The sequence below is a fragment of the Cheilinus undulatus genome, linkage group 16 (assembly GCF_018320785.1).
Source record: "Cheilinus undulatus linkage group 16, ASM1832078v1, whole genome shotgun sequence".
NCBI classification, from domain to species: domain Eukaryota; kingdom Metazoa; phylum Chordata; class Actinopteri; order Labriformes; family Labridae; genus Cheilinus; species Cheilinus undulatus.
This window is the reverse complement of record NC_054880.1, coordinates 20,224,944-20,244,593: the sequence shown is the minus strand read 5'-3', so window position 1 is coordinate 20,244,593 and position 19,650 is coordinate 20,224,944. Positions and strand designations below refer to the sequence as shown.

The window sequence follows — 19,650 nt, the reverse complement described above, 5'->3', positions numbered from 1 at the left end:
TTAAATGGTTAAACTAAAAAAAATATATACTAGTGTATTTCGTTCATGAACAGGTCTAATCTTGATCAGAAATTAATGCAAAAGAAGTTGGAAAAAAATACCATGGTATTTTTATTATTTATGTATGCTGCCACATTTGGCCACAAACATTCTCAGTGTCACAATTTCTTTAACACCATGTGTGAGTGAAAACTTACAGTAGATCACAGATGTGACTGGCTAAGAAAGAAAAAGCAGAACACATGGTCATGCAATGAAAAAGGTCCCTTTTTTAATAAATGTCATAAGGGGTCAGGGAAAAAATTATGTCTAATAAAGCCACCCAAAAAAAAACTCAAAAGCGTTTAAAAAAGTTTTCTGAATTCTGAGCATCACTGAGAAGACAGCAACAGCGCAAAACTCTGAAAGTGTGCTATGATGGCAGAATATAATCAAAACAGCTTCAGAAGGCTGGTATTTAACATGAGTCTTCCCCTGTGGTTCAATCTGAAGACTAACAGAACAGCAGACGTCACTCTATTCTATTATCTGACAACAACACAACCACACAGGTGACTGATCGAGCACAGATAATCTTCTAGTTCATTAATCAAAGATGGCAGTTTAATATTTATTAAAAAATAAGTAACCCTAAAACAGTCAGCATATATTCTTTGGTGGGGGAAGTATCATACCCCTGATTGACAGCAAAGATGATCCTGGACGTTCAGGTTTTGTTTTCTCTGCTGTTAGGCTTAGAAGCTGTCGTTTTCACAAATTAAGGCACGTTATCAGAGTTTGGGATGATTGAAATTCTTCAAAAAGATAATCTGGACAGGACGGAATAAGAACAACTGACCCTTTTCATGCTCTCTGATTGGTCCACTGACCCACTAACCTCTGCTGGGCTACTTCCACTAAACTTTCATCTGGTTTCTCAGTGGTGAACTTGTGATCTTAATTTCATTTCTTCATAGCTAAAAAGGTGTGCTTTGGGTGTCTGAAAGATGACTCAAATATCTGCATCGTGATCCAGGAGTATTTTCCACCTGATTTAATAAGCCAAAGGTTAATAATGAAGATGCAGTCAGGATTTGACCCTGGATGACTGACAATTCAATTTTTAAGACTTTTCTAACTCCAAAGAAAATTAAAACATTTTTTGCTCCATGTAACTCGGGTGCTTTTAGGACTTTTTTAGGACCATCTTCTCCTTTCTTCCTTTCATGTGTCATCACTTAACAAGCAAATCCACAAAAAGAGAATACAAAATTAGGACAACTCTTCACAAATATTTTAGATAAATAAAGTTTTCAGACTAGTCTCCATCTATAATAGTTAATAAACGCAGTATCTTTAAATTAGAACATAAACCTCTTGTGACCGGTTGCAAATTTTAAATTTTAAAAGTAAAGTTAAAGAAAAAAAATCCAAAGGCACTAATCTGAAACTAGACCACATTCTTCTGTTAGGATTTGTTTATTTATTCATCTACTGCTCTTAAAAGTAAGGAGACACACAGAAACATTTTTCCTTCATGTCTAAAAGAGATTCAAAAGCTTTAAGTGTCTTTAAATGTTTAACAAAGGTGTGGAAATTGGAAACTCCCCTAACTTTATTTCGGGAATGCACTGTTGTCATGAGTAATCATTACCCAGTTATTCCCATCAATACAAGTTAATATTTGCATTCTTATCCATGCTTAAAGCTCTTTATGTCAGCAGCAACATAAAAAACAAAGATGTGAAGCAGTCAGAAGTAAAGCTCTCCCTGTTTGAGCTCTTCTATTTTTACTTCCTTGTATCAGTTTATGTCTGAGTCAGGACGTTTTTACTCTGAGTGTCAAAGTTTCCATAAAACAAGACTTATGAGTTTTGTCTGACATCAGAGTGGTGTTGTCTTTGGATGGAGTGAAAAAAAAGTCAACGTCAAGTTAGAAAAATAGAAATATTTTATTTAATTAATCTTCAAAACAAACTAATATTTAAATTCTTCATAGGCCTAAAACTTTACACTGTAGAAAACACCACAGATCAAATAATCAGACCTGATAATGAGGTTAAACAAACAAAAACAGGTGTTTTTTTGGATGATAACCGAACTTCAGGAATGTGAGAGAGTGTGTGAAGTGTGGACTTGAGTCGACCTGTGTCTCTACATGCTGCGTGTTTGTTTAAAGGCACGCTCACTTAAAGCGGATGATTTCCTGAGTGGCCAGTTTGATGAGCTGGTTGAAATCAAACTGGATGTACTTCCTCCAGTAGCGTCTGTCTCTGCCGTAAGTTTGAGCAGGAAAACAAGGACTGCCTGGAACACAAATATAGAAGAGGGTGTTTCTACATAAAGGACTTAATGATTCAGAGCAATAACACAATGTCACGTGAGTATTAAAATTTCTCTCCAGCAGAGGAGTTAAGTCCTAGAGTTATTTCAATAATGGCCAATATTAATTATAATTATTGTGGGAAACAAAACAAACTTTAAGACCTATTATGAACAACATTTATTAGCTTTTATTTAGTACAGGGAAGAGTCGCATATCACTTTTTTATAGGCTTAATAGTAAATAAACTGTATGATAAAAACTTTAAAAACATTTAGGAAAAACATCAGTCAATAAATTAAAATAGAGAAGAGGCCAAGAAAAAAACAGACAAAACAATAAAGCAGTTTTGTTTGTTTAAAGCTGTGATATTTACAGCCATGTGACATTTCCCCTCAATTATGAACACTGTGGAGGCTCAAGGAGAGGGGAGCGAGGTGACCCCCCACTGCGCTGTTTTTTGGTGAAAGTAACAGAGGCAATGCAGGGGTTAAAACAGGATCAGTGGAGCCAGCACCGTGAAATGCAATATGCTCTGATCAGGGTTCTTACACACTTTAAAAAAGCAGTTTAAGCTTTTTTAAGACCCTTTTAAGACCTGAACTGAGAGAAATTACTTTGTTTTGCTTGGCAAACAGTCAAAAATGAAAGGCTTGGTACACCAACAGGGCCGGATTTTTTAAATTTAATATGCCGTTTATAAAATGTCAGATGTCAGATCATAAATGCCCAAATTTGATGATTTTATTTTAAATTTAATGCTTATATTCTATGCTAATATTCAACAGAACAAATTATAGCAGATGTGCTAAGATGATTCTAAACAATTTAACTATTGAAAAGTAGAATAATACTTTTTTATTAAGGAAGACTTATTAAAACAAGGGTGAGTTGCACATTTTTTTAAGCAGGCCCCTTGGTAGCTCAGATGTACTGGTTTCATTTAGTCTCAGTGACTAATAGAAAATAGGAGAGGGGTCGGGGGACCTCCCCCAGGAAATTTTGAGCATCCAGCTACTACTGTGCTTTGCATTAAAATCAAAACTTGATCGGTGAGGATTTTCTATGGGCTGAGCCTGAGTTACAAAAGACTGTTCAGTCAATGATCCTTTAGCGCCCTCTAGAGGACACATTTGCCATCGGGTTGTAATACTGCAATGGAGTCTCTCTTCATGACACTCTACAGTATAAGACATTTACTCCATCATTTAGTTATACAAAAGCTTCTGTTACTTGTTTCTTCCCTTATTAAGATTGCTTCATGCAAAACAGAGGAAATTATCAAAGTAGAGCTTAAACATTACTCCATAAACCCATTAACATAAAGTTACTTTGCAGCTTCTCCAACATATAGTCATTCATACTAAAAAGTTCTGGTTTCTAAAATTTGTGAGAATGCAGCTAAACTTTAAATGATTGCAATGATGTAGAAAAAATATTTGTAAGATGCATTACAGGGTTTCTTTTGGCTTCTGGATATTTGTGACAGCATTTCACACTTTCTGATTGACATTTTACAAACCAAACTATGAATAGACTTATGGATAAAATCACTAGCAGATTTACCTGTACTCTTAAGTCTTTGACTCAAAATAATATATGTGTATTTTCTTCCTGGTTTTAGAATATTATATAGAATATAACAATATCTAACTCACATGATATGTTTTTTTACTGATGACTTTGCCTTTAATATTTTAAGTTTTTTTTCTTCAGAGGGACTTCTTATCTATTTCCTGTTCTTGACCTTAAAATGTGCAAAGTATGTTTCGAAACTAAAGATGTCATTCTGCTGTCTACTCAAAGGGTAACATGAAACTCTGCTGTGAAAATATGAAACAAAGGTTGTTTTTGCAGCACACTGTAAAGCCTGACACTTTTCCTGCAGCAGCATTAAAAATAACTTGATAGAAATGACCAATAATGTTGATGATGTTCATGGTTGCTTCATATAAAGGCATCAGTTTATTTCCATTGGTTTTATAAAAAGCTACTCACAGGAACTTTTAATATGTGTATTTAAATTTTTAACAACAGCCTTTATTTGTGTAGGGATATCTTTATTTTTGAGACTATGTTGAGCCAGTTATTATACTAAAGTGGCTGACTTCTCCACAGACTTTAAATAAAGGAACAATACTGGGAAAGTGTGTTAGCATGCTCTTACCTATCCCATGCAGGATTCTGGCCACAGCTCTTCCTGAGAATTTCTCATCACTTCGTTGGGAAAGGAAACTTCTGATGTCTGCTCTGATCTGATTCTCCCAGTCCAAAAACTACAAAAACACACACATGAGATCAGAACAGATAAAAGAACAAATCTCGACTCACATTCCTCTAAAACTTTCAATGACCATCGTGTGTGCTTTACTTTATATTTGTCGAGCTCCTCTGTGTCCACTGGTGCGAGTGTTTGGCTTCTGTCTCGCCTCTTTTCAAAATATTCAGAGAGAAGACTTTTCAGCTGGAGACTGCGACTCTCATCCAAATCATCCACACAGGACGATACACTGCGGTACGCAACACTGCAACACAAGAAAAACACAAACACAAGATAAAGAAGATTACTGTAGGACACACGAACATTTAAGTAACAAACTACAACAGACCTGAAACCGTAAAACACTCAGTCCCAAATCCTGTGTACAAAGGTTTCTTTTAGAAGACAGCCGCTGAAGATATTTTAGGACTCTTTTTATCTGGTGTTTCAAAGATGTGAAAGGCTTTTTACTAAGAGACAGAGATGGTGATAAACAAATACAAAAAGAAACATTTCTTAAGTACCAAGCTTCACAGATTTTAAAAGTAAAATGTAAAACCTTTTAAAACCTTCTTTAGACCCAGACAAAGAAAAATCAATGCAACTTTTGCACTGCATAGCATCTATATATCTCTGATTTCAGGACTCAATGGCTTTAATTCTCATTGCCCCAAGTTTAAAAACTTGTTCCATATATTTCAAGTCAGCAGACATGCAAAGAAATGAAGGTTACTGTTGTTTGCCACAGCAATATAAATAAAAAATATTGTTATGGGTTTTAATGACTTAACTTTGTGTGTATGAAGACAAGTGTGTGAAGTGTGTGTACCTTTTGAAGGCTTTAAAGCATGCAGACAGCTGGTAGAGCTGGGTTCTCTCTTGGTTTTGAACTCGATTATGGAGAAACTGACAAACTTTGTCCATCTCTTCATCGCTGAGGTCACCATAAGAACGGAAATAGAAAGACATGGAGGTGAACTCAACCTGGACACCGCTACGGCCACCAGCTGGAAAAAAGAAAAAGAAAAATAAATCAGTAAGTGTCTTAATCATTCATTCTTTTAAAAATCCAGTTTTTAAGCTATTTTCACACCACCTCTTTTATATCAAATGCCAGTAGAGTAGCTCTGTACCTTTGCCAGTGCTCCACTGCAGCTGTCTGAGTCCTCTTTTCACCAGAGGAAGTTCCCATCCCATCGTGTCAGCGACTTCAACCACATCAAACTCCAGCTGATCACATGACTCCACTCGCTCGCCTGCCATCCTCCTCCTGGCCAAAACAACAGCAACTGGAGGACAACTGGGGGAAAAAGAGAGATTAAAAAAAATTAAACCATAGCCAATCAATCTTCTCCACTGATGAAAGGTGCAGTCCAAAACATTTAAATAGCTTTCAGTGCCTTATTATTCCAAAAATGTGACGTGTATTTTGTACATTTTTGTGATTTTCTGCAGCTGCCTCGGCCCCTCATAACAGCTGATTTTACAGACGGACAGCGTTGGGTGGAGGAGTTCAACAAAGCGCTGGGGGTGAAGTTCCAGGTAGCAGAGGAGAGTTTCTACACCTAAAGGCACAAAAGACAAAGAGAGGAAAATGACATTTGAGTTATATCATTACCCCGTTTCTGTCCTGTGTCTTAATTGTTTTTTATGGACTGGAAATGTATTTTCAGCAAATTTTCAATCAACATTTTAGGGATTTTCAAAATAGCCGTTCTGTTTGAATGTACCTTCCTCTGTGATGTCCAAAGCCTCGACAGTTTCCTGAATGGGAATCGCTCTCTCATGCGTGTGACAAACTCGCTTCGTGGGCCAATCGCTGCTCTCCTCTTCCTGCTCCCTCAGCCAATCACTGCCTTTTTTCACCTCTACATCTTTGTGCACCAGGGAACCATCAGCTTCTTCACGTTTAACTTCATCCTCCTCTTTCTCCTTTTTCTTTTCTTCATCTCTGATTTCAGAAAGGGGAGTGTCCACTGCCTCAGGAAGTGACGTCTCCTTGTGATGAACAGTCACACGACATTCACCCATTTAATTAAAATTCTAGTTTTCTGCACTTCTTCTTATGTTTGTAAAAATGTTTCCTCTTTAAAGTGAACTAAAACCAATTTTAATTTGTAATGTTTCTTTTATTTGTTAGTCCTTGCTCTCTTTTAATTTGAAGATTAAGAGTAAAACATACCTTTTCAGTAGGCGCTGCTGGTGTTTCTGTCGGTAACACTTCCTGCTGTGCGGGAGGGTTCACACTGCTCTCCTGATCGCACACATCCATCAGCTCCAGAAGCTCTGAATCTTCTATTTCTTCTTTTTTCTGTGTAAATTATATAAAGGAGTTTCTGATTAGTAGAAAGGTGTCGTTTTTTTGTTTTGTTTCTTTCAACCGCGTGATAAGCAAGCCATTTGTTCAAACAGCATTTAGACCACATACACAGATAGCGGTTACCTTCACTAGCTCCTGTTGTCTCTGGTGTATCCGTTTACATTTACAAGGAGGAAAAACCTTCTGGACCAGTTTCTTCACTGTGTAGTAGTCCACTGTGTCAGCATAGATGTGACGACGGAGCTCATGGAGGTCTCCACCCTACAGATAAACACAGACAGCACAATTTGATTTACACCACTTTAAATATGTCATAGGTCTTTTTCCTACCCTTTTATTTATTTTGTTCTTCTTCAGGAGCCTATTCTAAAATTCAGCCAGGGACTGCAGATGGAAACTAGCCTTTTCGCAAACTCTATCATATTTACAGAAATGTTGATTAATATGCAGCATACCAGGGAAATGTAAATAAATCAATGAAAATAAATACAGTGTGTGAGCCAGACAGCAACAGGCCTAAATTGAAAACACCAATGTGAACAAGAACATCTTATTTCCCTCTGTTAATGTACAAAATTACAGTCTATTTCCTTATATTTTGCAATGTCATAAGACATATTCAAGTGAGAAAAAGTATTGTCAAGGTAATGAAATGCAACTAATTTCTTTTAAAATGATCCAGTTTTGTGATCTGCTTGTATGGCTTAGACAGCAGCGGGCAAGTGGTGGCTGAGCTCCTTACAATTCAGGTCCAAAGTCAATTTCAAATACCAATAAATTATAAATGTAAAAAAATGCAAAAAAATCTGCCATGAAAGCATGAACATAAAAACAATTTCCTAAAATCTTTCATTACTGGTACATGGTAAGTTCTTGCATTCAGTTTTTTATTTGATTAAAATAACATGCAACTTCTCAGTTTCCTGATTTTTTAAATCTTTATTTCAACGTTTTTATATCACTTTTACTTAACATTTTCTTTTTTTAAATTTTAACATGATTGTTTTTTTTTGCCTTGATCAAAAATTTAAAATGTATGTGTTAACTTCCCCTTAACTTCTTTATTTCTATTTTTATTGTAGTTTTTATTATTTTTGTGTTTAAATTCATATCTATTTTATTTGTTTTTATCATTTTTTTTTTAATTTCTTTGAATTTGTTTTTTTTTATTTAGTACTTATTCTATTTTGGTCTTTTTAGTAGATTTCATTAGCTGCAAGTGTTTCTGTAAAACTTCTTTATATGCATTGCTAAACGTACTTGTAAAAAGATAAAGTTAAAAAGTTAACCGTCATCAAAAAACAGCTTAAAATCAATTTAAATCTGTGTTTATCTTGTTAAATGAACTTTTTTTGCACTAGAGTTTAAAAACATAAATGTTGGTATCATAAATGATCATGATTGCAACATAAACTTCCTTTAATTTCACGGGGATTAAACAGAGAATTTTCAACAATCTGTAACAATTTAGCTCCTTTGGCACTGACTATAAAGTCGCCCATTCCTGGCTTAAGAAATTCATAGATGGAGAGTAGTAAGGAAGCAGGCACTGATTCAGTGATGGTTAACCATGAACTACAGCAAATAGCTTCATATTTCTTTGTCTTACCTTAAACTTAAATTACGCCCTGTGTCTCCATTGAGCCCCAAAAGTCTTAGGTAGGAAAAACAAAAGGCTGACTAAAAATCTGCACCCATGCTTTACAAAGCTGTTTACGAATTTTCAATCTTTGGGCACGGTTTACAAAACTGTGTCCACATCTAGGCTCTAATGTGAGCGCTGTAAGGCTCTGTACATGTCTGATATTGTAAGGTAATTAAATTCTGATTCTAGCCCAGAAAGAAGAATAAACATCTGAAATCCTTTAATGAGGAGGGAAAGTTTTAGTCTTACCTCAGGATCTAGAAAGAGGTGACAGTGTGCCGGCTCTCCATCTCTTCCTGCCCTCCCAATCTCCTGAACGTAGCTCTCAAAGCTCTGGAAACACATTTACCATTTACAGATGATAACAAACTGCAGACTCTGAAGCCCTTGTTTTAGTCCAGAATCATCTAATTTGTACACTTTGACAGGATAAAGAAACTGCTCTTGTAAAACATATATATATATTTTTTTTTTGTTTTAACAAATGCAGATGTAGACTGTATGTTTTCAGTTGATCAGTGGCAAAATGAGCCCGGATGCAGAAAAAAAATCATGATAACAATGACAAATTGTTTTAGTCTATCTAGATTTCTGCCCACCTTTGGCATGTTGTAGTGGACGATACCACGGACGTCAGACTTATCGAGGCCCATGCCAAAGGCCACTGTGGCCACCACGATCCTGAGCTCTCCACACATGAAGTTGTTCTGTACACGACGGCGCTCAGACGCAGACAAGCCTGCGTGGTATGACTCAGCCTGCCATTTCAGAGGTTTACGGATCTTCTTTCTTGCTACATGTAGTAAAGACAGGGTTGAACAGAAACAGTGGAAAAAGACTGAGTCAATGGAGGAGAAGAAAATGAACAACAGTAGTAAATGCTTTTTTTGGGACATCATCAACAAACTAAGAGATTGTTTTATTAATCTAGCATGTCTGAAGAAGTTCTTTTCATCGTCTTTTTTTAATCAGTCATCATTAATATAAGTATACATTTCATACCCAATTCTTTCTTTTTCTGCCCCACTGGGTTGTTTAGTGTCTGACTGCTGTTGATGAATTTATTTTCTTTTAACAGCATCCCCTGTAGGCAGGTTCTGAGCAGCGCTGCAACACGAGTGGTTTCCTCTCGTCTAGTGCAGTAGACGATTATGGAGTCCAAACAACCAAATCGATCACCCTTTAACAAGGACACTAAAGCCTGATGGGATAAAAGAACAAAGTTGAAAAGACCTTGAGACGGATTCTGGCAACACATAACTATATATACTAAAATCCAGCAGTTTTGTACTCCTACAATCAATCTTTGTGAAATAATCATAAAAATTCAGCCATTTTTCTGCCTTTCTTTGAGTTTCCTATAACCGCACCTGATCCTTTTCTCGGTCTGTGGACACAGACAGGTAGAGATTAGGAGGCACCGCTGCAGATCGGACTGCGATGCCATCTTGATCAGTGATGTCCAGATGTCGTGCAATGTCCAGAGCCGTGGACAAGGTGGCTGTAGCCGTGAGTCCAAGCAAACACTGCACTCCTAAACGCTCCCTTAGTACCTGAAAAACACACAGTATTTATGCTATGACTGTGCAACCAAGTACAAGGAGATCTCTGATTGGCTGCTGACATGGACACTTTAGTGCTGATGTTTCAATCCCATTTGAGTTCATCAAGGAATGCAAATCTGCTTAAGACTGAAAACAGAGATGAAGAGAGGAATTTAAGATTATGATCATTTTAACAACTTACGAAGGTTTTTTCCTTTAAATTATTGTTTGCTGACATATAACCTTAAAAAAAATAACTGTATACTCTTTGTTGTCTGATCATAAAGGTTCACATTTTTTAAATAAAATCCTTCACATTGTATGAATCAAAGACAGATGGAAACCATAGTTCTGGTACTCACATCAAGATCCTCACTAACACAAGCCTACCTTACAGAGTCGTAGGTAGCAGGGTCTGAAGTTGTGCGACCACTCTGACACACAGTGCGCCTCGTCGATACAGGCAAAAGCCACAGGGGGGAGCTCCTGAGCCGAGGGCAGACACCCTGAACCTGAACCACCTCCACCAACCAGAGCCTCTGGAGAGAGGAGCAGCACACACACCTGGCCTGCTTTCACCTGCACAGAGGAGGGAGGGTCATGTATTAATGGCTAAAAATTCAACTGAACTTAAATTCTTCACAACAATGTGTAAGAAGATCGTTTCCTGGTACTCTGGACCAAGACTGAATTTTCTGATTTATTGCGGTGTTAATAAAAAGTCAAATGGTATAGGGCAAAGATTTTTTTTTGTCATAATTCCCCTAATTTGATGATTTCTGGTGCATTTGAATGCCTCTACTGTATCAATTTACCATATAGTGGTATTTCTAACATATTAGCAGTTATGCTGAGTTGATTCTAAACCGTAACTTTGAAAAGGAGAATAACGTTTTTGTCAGGATATAAGGGTGTGATGTAACAAGGTTTTAGGTGGGCAGCCTAAAAATCCAGATGTTGGAGAACTGGACTAGTGACTAGGCTTACATAACTTTATCATAATTTGAGCATCCCTCATTCTTTCCCTGCATTCTAATGAATATATATGAAACAATTTGTAGTGGAAATTAAGTTAAACATTCAAAATAATTGATTAATTAAAAAAAGACAATGCTGTTTCCCTTATAAATCTTAGAATCTGGAAGCATAAACACAAAAAAGAATGATTTGAATTGTATAAATTTGTCTAGAAAACGAAAAATAGATAAAAACATGTAGTACTTGTCAATGTGCCTAAGATATCTCTTTTAAGCCTTTTTGGCCTTAAATTTCAAAAGTTCAGTCAAAGACTTTTGAGACTTTTCAAGGATCTGCAAAAATGCTGTACATTATATATATATGTATAAATGCTGAAGATATTTACAAGAGTATGATTTAGGTATTAGGGAGCTCACTAGCAAAGGGTTAAAAAAAAGTTTAAGAAAACTGGGAAATGCCGAAAAACCTGCAGAATTAGATGGTCAATTTTTATAAGGACAAGACATAAAATTGGATCTCTGTTTCTCTGGTCACCTGCAAAACAAAAAAAAGCTAATCCTATCACATAGATTTCTTAATCAGATTGCTCATGAGAGCATGTGCAGCTGGTCCACCAATTAGAGTTAGATGTAAACAACATTTTAAAAAAGAAAAATGACAAAACAGTCCAAAATATGGCCTTCTTGGACAGCCTTGACTATGCCAGCCCACCCCTGGGGTAGGAAACTCTCGTGGACAATTAAAGTCTTGTGAATTAACTATTCAGGACAGAAAACCCAAAATTCCAGCTAAATCTGGTATCTTATCCCTTAGGTGTGTTGTGGGAATCTTTACTGTTGCTGCATCTGATACCTTTTCTATGGCAGCTTCTCTTTGTTTCATGGTCATGTTGGAGTGGATACAAGCTGCCTTCAGCTTTCCTGGCAGACCAGACAGCTACAAACACAAACAGGAAACATCAGCGACAAAACCTGTGAACTTCACCAACAACTGTGACTGGCAGTGACAAAACTTTGCTTGTGAGTTTTGTATTTGCTCTATATGAGAGAGAAAGAGGGGTTTATTACCTGATCGTCCATGAGTGACACCAGAGGTGAAATTACCAAAGTGATGCTCTTTGATCGCTGAGCGTACATGTAAGCAGGGAGCTGATAACACAACGATTTACCCATCCCTGTAGACAGCACCACAAGGGTAGACAGACCTAAAGAGAGAGAGACACAGGAATAAAAAGGGAGTATGTGTACAGGTGTGTTGATGGGTGCTGTATTTTCTTCTCTGTGTTACAAACATACCTGAGAGGATCCTCATGATGGCCTCTTCTTGTCCTGCTCTAAATGACTGGTACCCGAGGTCTTTCAGAGCTGCGTACACCTCAGCAGGTGTTTCTGAACAGACACACATTTTCTCAAATAAAGCTTCAACTTTTGCACAAATTTAAGGACAATTATTATGTTTTATTTCACTTAATAATGAAGAAAGATTTTAAGAAAAACATGCGTTAAAGTTACCCTGGACTTTTCCATCCTCTCCGAGGTGAAAAAGTGGCTCCATCGGTGGCGGAGGAGCTGGACGCTCATAGTCAGGACGGATCACGTTCAGCAAGACCTCCTCTCTTTGGCTACTGTCCAGCTCTTTGTCTGGGTACGACTGCTGTTCTTGGACACTTGGAGATGCAACTAGGACACACAAACGTATGGGTTTAAGCACTAAAAACGAAGATAAAATCCCCCAATACATAACTAGTATTGTACTTCCTGGTTTTCAGCTGCCTGAAAATCTGATTTTGTCCACATGTCCATGTATTTTCCTTACATATAACACCCAGCTAGATTCTTTCAACCTCACTGACATGCACAATTTCACTAGTTCTACAATGTTTTTATACCCAGTGGCTCAGGGTGCAGCGTCCCAGTTGCCCTGGCAACTTCCTCCAGCGTGGGCAGTTCAAACGGCTCCTCTTCAGCAGGCGTGTCCTCAGAAACAGGAGGCGGAGGAGCTGCAAACCAGAATCAAGAGGTTTCATGAATTTAATTCATGAAGACAATATAAGAAGTGTTATTTAGAGGCTTGTGCAACAAATTCTCCTCAAAAGTTGTGTCTTCTTTAAAGGCTTTCACTTCATAGTGGCCACAGGAATTTTGCTCACAGTGGAGAGTTTCAGCTGAAAGTTTTCAGCTGTCATCCTGTGTGATTATTCCCATTTCAACAGATTGCAACATGTTTCTGTGCAGCTGTGATGATGGGCTGCGATAATGAATAGAGTGGAAGTCTTATATCCATTTCCTCCATGTGGAGTTTGTAATCCTGCTTGTTACCAGTCCATTAGCTGAGCTTCCAGCCTTTGGTGATAGAAGTGAAGGACAGACCACGCAAATCACACTGCCCACCTCAAGTGGTTGCTTATTGTCTTTAATTGAGGAGTCTATGAAATCAAACCAGGAGTCTACAACTGAAATGTTTGTATAGTAACCTAAACCTTATTATATTAACACTTCTTTAAATGCAGTTTTTTAAACTAACAAGGGAAAAGCTGTTAAAAAGTGGCACCATCAGCCTTGTCCCTGATGCTTACATTGAACAATGAATGAGAGAAAATCTAATTCAGCTCCGTTCACATGGAGTGGGTGATGATGGCAGCTGCATTTGCAGTAATTACAGAACATCTCTGTATTTCATACTGGTGTATTGTAATGAAAAAATAGAAATCAAAGTGTGTCATACACCAGATTTTATGGTAACTAAGGGAAAAGGGACTCCAACAGATAAACCGAAGCCCTGAATAAAGGAAAAAAATAGCTGGAGAGAAATCAACTCATTCAAGAGTGCCTACCATAAAAGCCTTTATCTGTGAATGTGCATTGCATTCATTACCTCGTCCCTTACAGTCGATGGCCCAGTGTCCCGTCCCTCCACATTTGTAGCATGTGTCACCTTGTCGATTGAACCCGCCTCTGAATCCGCCTCTCCTTCCTCTTCCAAAAAATCCACCGCCTCCACCAAAGCGCTCGCCTTTCAGCTGGAACTTTTGCATGTAGAGCTACAAGGCACAGTGAACATTAATGACAGCTTAGAACAAACACACTTTTATAATACTTGTAACCTAACAAAGGCACAGAGTTACATCATTGTTTCAAAAAAACATTGTTGAGAATAACCCAAAAGAGATATATTTTACAACCCTAACCCTATTCTGTTTATGGCTCAGTTACAACAAAACTTCTTTAAACTGTCATACATAAACTTTAAAACAAACTGTACCTGTTTACGTAGACCAACACCTCTAAGAGCATATCCTTTCACATGAGATTTCTTCTTCAGATTTATTTTCACGAAGTTTCCCTCTGCACCTTTGTTATTTCTGTAAAGATAAAGAATTTGTTTGTTCACAGATTTTTCCAGAACGTTGTAAAAATTTTACTGTAAAATGAAATATTTGCTCTTACTTGGGTCTGATAGGCTGACGGTGATACATCCTCTTAGTCTCATATTCCTCTTCTATTTCTCCCAACAAGTTCTCCTGAGGAGCCTTGAGGGGGATAAACGTAGATTTAACTTATTTGCACAAGATTTCAAACACACATTTTGTTTGAATTGATTCACATAGGCTGACCTTATTTGATGTCTTGGATTCTTTTTCTTCTCCGTCTTCATCTTCCTTCTTCTTGACTTTTCTTTTCTTCCCTCCCTCTGGTCCTGGACTGGTCTTTCCATCAGAGCTCTCTTCTGTCTTTTTGCCATTCCTTCGCTTCTTCTTCACCCCTCCCTCCTCTGTGGTCTCTCCCTCGATGTTCTCGCCCTCTCTCTGCCTTTTTGTGCCTTTCTTCTTAGTCACTTTAGACTTGCAACCACTCTCCATGTCATCTGGCATTAAAGGCGGCATTAGTCCTCCACCTGTCTCTTCACTTTCCATCTTTTTCAGTTTTTCTTCGCCTCCTCCTCCTCTGCTTTTCCCACTGGGTTTTGAAGCCTTTTTTAAAACACTATTATTAGCTGTACTGTCACTAGAAATGATTTTAATCCCTTCATCGTTTACTGCCTTTCTGTCTTCCACTGCATCTATTTCGATTTTACTAACATCTTCTTCTCCACGCATCTTTTCTTCAGTTTCACATCCTTTTTTTCTCTCTTCTCTTTTCTCTGGTTTTATCTCCTGGTTGCCCGCTCCAGGCATCTCAGCCTCCATCTCTCCAAACACCTGACACCTCTCCAACCACTTTCTATCAACAAAACTCAGCCTGCTGGCAGGAGAGGGCCTTCCTCCCACTTTTCCCCTGACACCTCCAAGAATCTGTGGGCTTCCTCTGAAGCCATTTGAAAAACCAGTACCCTTATGTGGAGTTTGCACTGCTTCAAAGTTTTCTTTTTTGTCTTCTGAAGCTCCTAGACTTTCATCTAACTCCTCAGTTGTTCCAACACCTCCTCTTGACGTCCCTGTACTACGTGGAGAAGATAATGACAACAATAGAGGAGAAGATCTAGCTGGAGAGAAGGGTAAAGCAGTGACAATTTCATTCTGGGGACTGATAACTTTACAAATACGACTCTTGCTGTCAGTATTGTTATTGCAACTACTGGAGGCACCTGAAAGCTCTTCACAAGGCTCTCTGAAAGGCTCAAATGATTCAAACTGGTCTTCAGGCTCTGCTGGATGTTGAGGCAGTGAATCCAGGGGTTGTTGGTGAGACTTCCCCCCTCTGTCAACAGGGACACAGTTACTCTTGACAATAAAAAGGTACAAAATACTGGTATATAACCTACTTTTCAAAAGTTAAAGCACATAAATAAGAATCTAAGTTAGGATGAAATACTTTTAAAGTATGGACAATGATTCACATGTCTCATAAATGTAACAGGACTGAAATACAAGAATATACAGCAGTATAACTGGCAGATATTTATCAGTAATTGGCTCAAACACTTGGACATAAATACCTTGGTGAGAAAGGGCTAGATACAGAAACCGCCAAAGCTGTCTTGACAGTGGCAGCAGCTGCAGCAGTGCTGTTTGTCTGTCCAATCCCTCCATCTTTCAAGGAGTTAAAAGGTACCCGGCCAGGAGTAGAGGATTTCCTCAGCGAGACTGGTCTCTCCTGGAATAACAAAACAGGATCAAGGGCTGTTTTTTAGTAATGTGGAGATCCCAAGCAAAGAGCAAATTTGCAAACAAAGCTAGTGAAGGAAACTATTTGAAGAATTTCTACATTATCAGCTCAACTGTCATATATTATCATTTTATTTTTTGCCATTTTAACACACTTTAATTCACTAGTCATTGATATGATGTTTCTATATTGATCTACATTGCTATAATTTGCCTGATATAAAGACATAATGAGGCTTTTGGAGGGGGCTGAGCTCAGTAGTGGGTCCAGGGCTTCATTCCAGGGAATTATCTGGACTATAAAACTCTATTCTCATGCTATTTTATGCACTTTAAGCTCTTTTTACATTTAAAATATACATCTAATCATCAGAAGTGATTGCCCACCCTTGCCTAATGAGAAACCACCACTGAATACAACAGATCAACTTTTTTTTTTTTAGGTTTATGATATATTAAGTAATCAGCCAACTAAATCTTCACAGTGCAGTGTTTGGTATGTGTTTGTCACCTTGCTGAGTGTAGACAGGTTGTTTTTAAGCTTCAGACCATAGTATTGAGCAGAGGCTTTCAGGCTGTCTCTGTCCTCTTGGGTCAGTCTGGGAGAAGATGTAGGAAGTTTACTTCTGTTCAGGTGGGCACCCCAGCAACCTGACTCCTGCAAAGATCAATGATAGCAAATGGCAAAATGAGCAAGTCATGTTTATTGTCTATGTTTTATGAATTATAAAATACCTTCACCCACACACCTTTTCGACCTTCTGGGTTGTTGTGACCCCAGCTGAAGATTTGGACGGTTCAGGTGCATCACTGCTGCTGTTTTCGTTTGCTTTTTTTAAGCTGCGGTACTCTTTGTACAGCTCTGAAATACAAATCAACATGTATGTCTCTGTTACTAATTTAAGCAAGCATTAGACTAAATACAGGGTCAGAAAAAAACAATTACTCATATTCTTAGTGTGAGGGATTTTAATCACCTTTTGTCTCCTCTGGAGCTTGATCAATATCATCCTGCAAATGACAGAAATTTATATCCAGCTGTATGTCTAAATGTCAAAAATAAATCATGTGTTGTCGTATTTTTTACCTCTCGGACAGTCTGAGTGATTACCAACCTTGTTTGGCTTCCTCTGATGTTGAGAGACGAAACCCTGCTCCCACTTTTTCAGCAGAAGCTTCACCTCGTTGTATCGATCCATACGACACTCCTTTCCTCGACGATTAAATAGGTTATTGTCTTATATTGAGCGTAAACATTAGTTAAAGCACAACGAAAAGCTGATAAGACCTACTGTCACAACGGTACACATGCAAGCTAGCGTTTTAAATATGACGTTAACTCGGTATTTTCCGGGCTGAAGATGCGAGAAGTTATTAGGTTCTTGTGATTCCAAATAATTTCTTTCATATCTTAAGATAGAGCACGTTTAAGAGACAGAATGACATCATGCTTAAAGCCGTAACTACAGAGGAGTGCAGTACAATGCTTTCTTCCGTCGTGTTGTTTACGATTTTCCCGCGCCGCAAAGTGACAGCTCATGTTGCCAGGTTTTGTCTGGTATCCTCCATTTTCAACACATATATCTATGTTCCTATGTAAAAAAAAACAAAAACAAAAAAAAAACTTTATAATCGCCAGAAACTACGGCAAATGGAGTTAAACGTGAGAGCCATTGTAAATGTCGTATTAATATTTCAAACTCCTATTCCATTATTTAGGTTTCTCCTCAGTTTGAGCCTGGCCGGGCAACACAAATGTGCCGCAGAGGCTCCGCCTTCTTCTTAAAGGGGCAGTCATACTTTTTCCACAGGCGCTATCCAGGTAAAAATCCTTCTGAGGCCTGAGCTTTTGTTTGCGTGTTGTGTGTCTTCAGTCAGTAAGAAATTGTGCCATTCATTGAGACAGGTGTAGTAAAGTCATGTTCTTGCCATTTTGATAATGAATCATGGGGGCTTGTTAAGGTCAGGCATCAGCTAAATTTCCTCTAAAATTTCGGAATTTCTTGGAAGTTTTTACTTCTAAAATTACCACTAATTCCCCAAAAATGTCATAGAAATTACCTACAATTCTTTTACATATTTGTAAAGTATCCATAAAAGGCACCCCCAAAATAATTCTAATATTTCAAAGGATTCAGTGAAATTCTTTCATAGAGTCATAACATTTCAGTAACAATTTTCCACAAAATTCCATGTAAATTCCTAAGTTTCAAGCTCATTCCCAGAATTTCAACGCAAATTCTCTCTAAAATGTCTTATTTTCCAAGAGTTTACAAATACATTCTCCTAATATTCCATTAAAATGATGGAAAATTCCTCCAAACAAATTCCTCAAAAACGCTATGAAGTCTTGAAAATTTCATTGGAAATACCACCAAATTCCCAAAATTTTACAGATTGTTTCTCAAATTACAATAAAAATTTCTGAACATTTCAAAACATTTTTTTCAAAATACTCATAAAAATGCAAAATAATAATGATAATGAAATTCAAAGCATTTTCCCCCATTTTTTTCCAAATTCTTGTAAAAATAAAAACATTTCCCCAAAATTTCCATTAGATTTGCAAGCAATTTCCCCAAAATATCAAAATTCCCTTAATTAGCAAATTCCCATAAAAATGTGTTATAATTTTCCATAGGTTTAGAAGTATGTACCCCAAATATTTCATGAAAATAATGGAAAATTCCTCAATCCATTGAAAATCTTAGAAATTTCTATTCAAATTCACTGAAATTCACAAATACATATCCAATTTTCATTAAAATAATTTAAAATTTCAAAGTACCCACACCAAAAAATATCAAATACAAGTCCCTAAAATTATTTATATGTCCAGTATATCAATGAAAATGCCTTAATTTCCTAAAAAAAATGTCCAAATTCCCATGAAAATGCAAAAACATAAATAAATAAATAAATTTAAAAAACTAATAATTTTCCCCCAAAAATGAAACTCTTAAATATAAGAGCATTTCTCATTAAACATGCTTTAACATTTCCAAGCAAATTTCCCCCTAATTTTCTGATTTTTTTTTTTTTTTTAGCAAATTCTCCCAACATTTGAAGCAAATTACTTAAACCTAAATTGACATTCAGGATGATTATCTCAAATATTTTACCAACAGGAATGACCACTATGTTGTAGGAAAGCCACGGGGTCAAGATAAGTTTGGACATTATGTAGGGCATGTTGATATTTAATTTTACTTACCTGAGAATTTCTTTTTAAATAGATTATATATATATATGTATTACACCTTCACATTTAAGGATACAGCTCTGGACATTTACATACACTTCCTTTATTCAACAACGTATATCAAGTTTAAAGAATGCAGTTGTGGCCCTTTGTATATGATTGTATATGATGACTGTGATATGATAGTGAATTACTCATTCATTTAAAAATTAATTCTGCAACATCAGTTTAAAGCATGTCATTTCTAGTCTTCAAGTACTTATTGTTTATCTTAATTTGCTGTAGTATTGACTTT

At 37.1% G+C, this 19,650-nt stretch overlaps 1 protein-coding gene across 4 annotated transcripts; it reads right to left on the bottom strand.

Moving 5' to 3' along the window:
• Window positions 1-2,009: 2,009 nt before the first annotated feature.
• Window positions 2,010-17,607, bottom strand: recql4 (RecQ helicase-like 4). Of its 4 annotated transcripts, XM_041809387.1 has the most exons (29): window positions 17,269-17,607; window positions 17,131-17,164; window positions 16,903-17,015; window positions 16,665-16,811; window positions 15,985-16,142; window positions 15,634-15,746; window positions 14,663-15,531; window positions 14,496-14,578; window positions 14,311-14,410; window positions 13,924-14,089; window positions 12,938-13,048; window positions 12,561-12,728; window positions 12,345-12,437; window positions 12,117-12,253; window positions 11,902-11,985; window positions 10,462-10,650; window positions 9,898-10,080; window positions 9,530-9,728; window positions 9,127-9,320; window positions 8,777-8,860; window positions 7,006-7,143; window positions 6,745-6,873; window positions 6,293-6,560; window positions 5,998-6,127; window positions 5,696-5,862; window positions 5,392-5,569; window positions 4,674-4,827; window positions 4,470-4,578; window positions 2,010-2,286 (listed from the first exon to the last, which is right to left on the bottom strand). In XM_041809387.1, the coding sequence occupies exons 1-29, from the start codon at window positions 17,350-17,352 to the stop codon at window positions 2,165-2,167; spliced, it is 4,704 nt and encodes a 1,567-aa protein (XP_041665321.1). In that variant the 5' UTR covers window positions 17,353-17,607; the 3' UTR covers window positions 2,010-2,164. The 4 variants fall into 4 exon arrangements, with proteins under 4 accessions (XP_041665321.1, XP_041665318.1, XP_041665319.1 ...); XM_041809384.1 differs by having other exon boundaries at window positions 14,663-15,746; XM_041809385.1 differs by having other exon boundaries at window positions 6,293-6,557; window positions 14,663-15,746.
• Between the last annotated feature and the right edge of the window lie 2,043 nt (window positions 17,608-19,650).

Excerpts from the sequence above, each read along its gene's own strand:
- recql4 (XM_041809384.1), bottom strand. The coding sequence starts at position 17,352 with ATGGATCGATACAACGAGGTGAAGCTTCTGCTGAAAAAGTGGGAGCAG. Across the intron at positions 14,579-14,662 it reads AATCCAAGACATCAAATAAG|GCTCCTCAGGAGAACTTGTT; the intron begins GTCAGCCTATGT and ends ATCCCCCTCAAG. Across the intron at positions 6,128-6,292 it reads TTTGGACATCACAGAGGAAG|GTGTAGAAACTCTCCTCTGC; the intron begins GTACATTCAAAC and ends TTGTGCCTTTAG.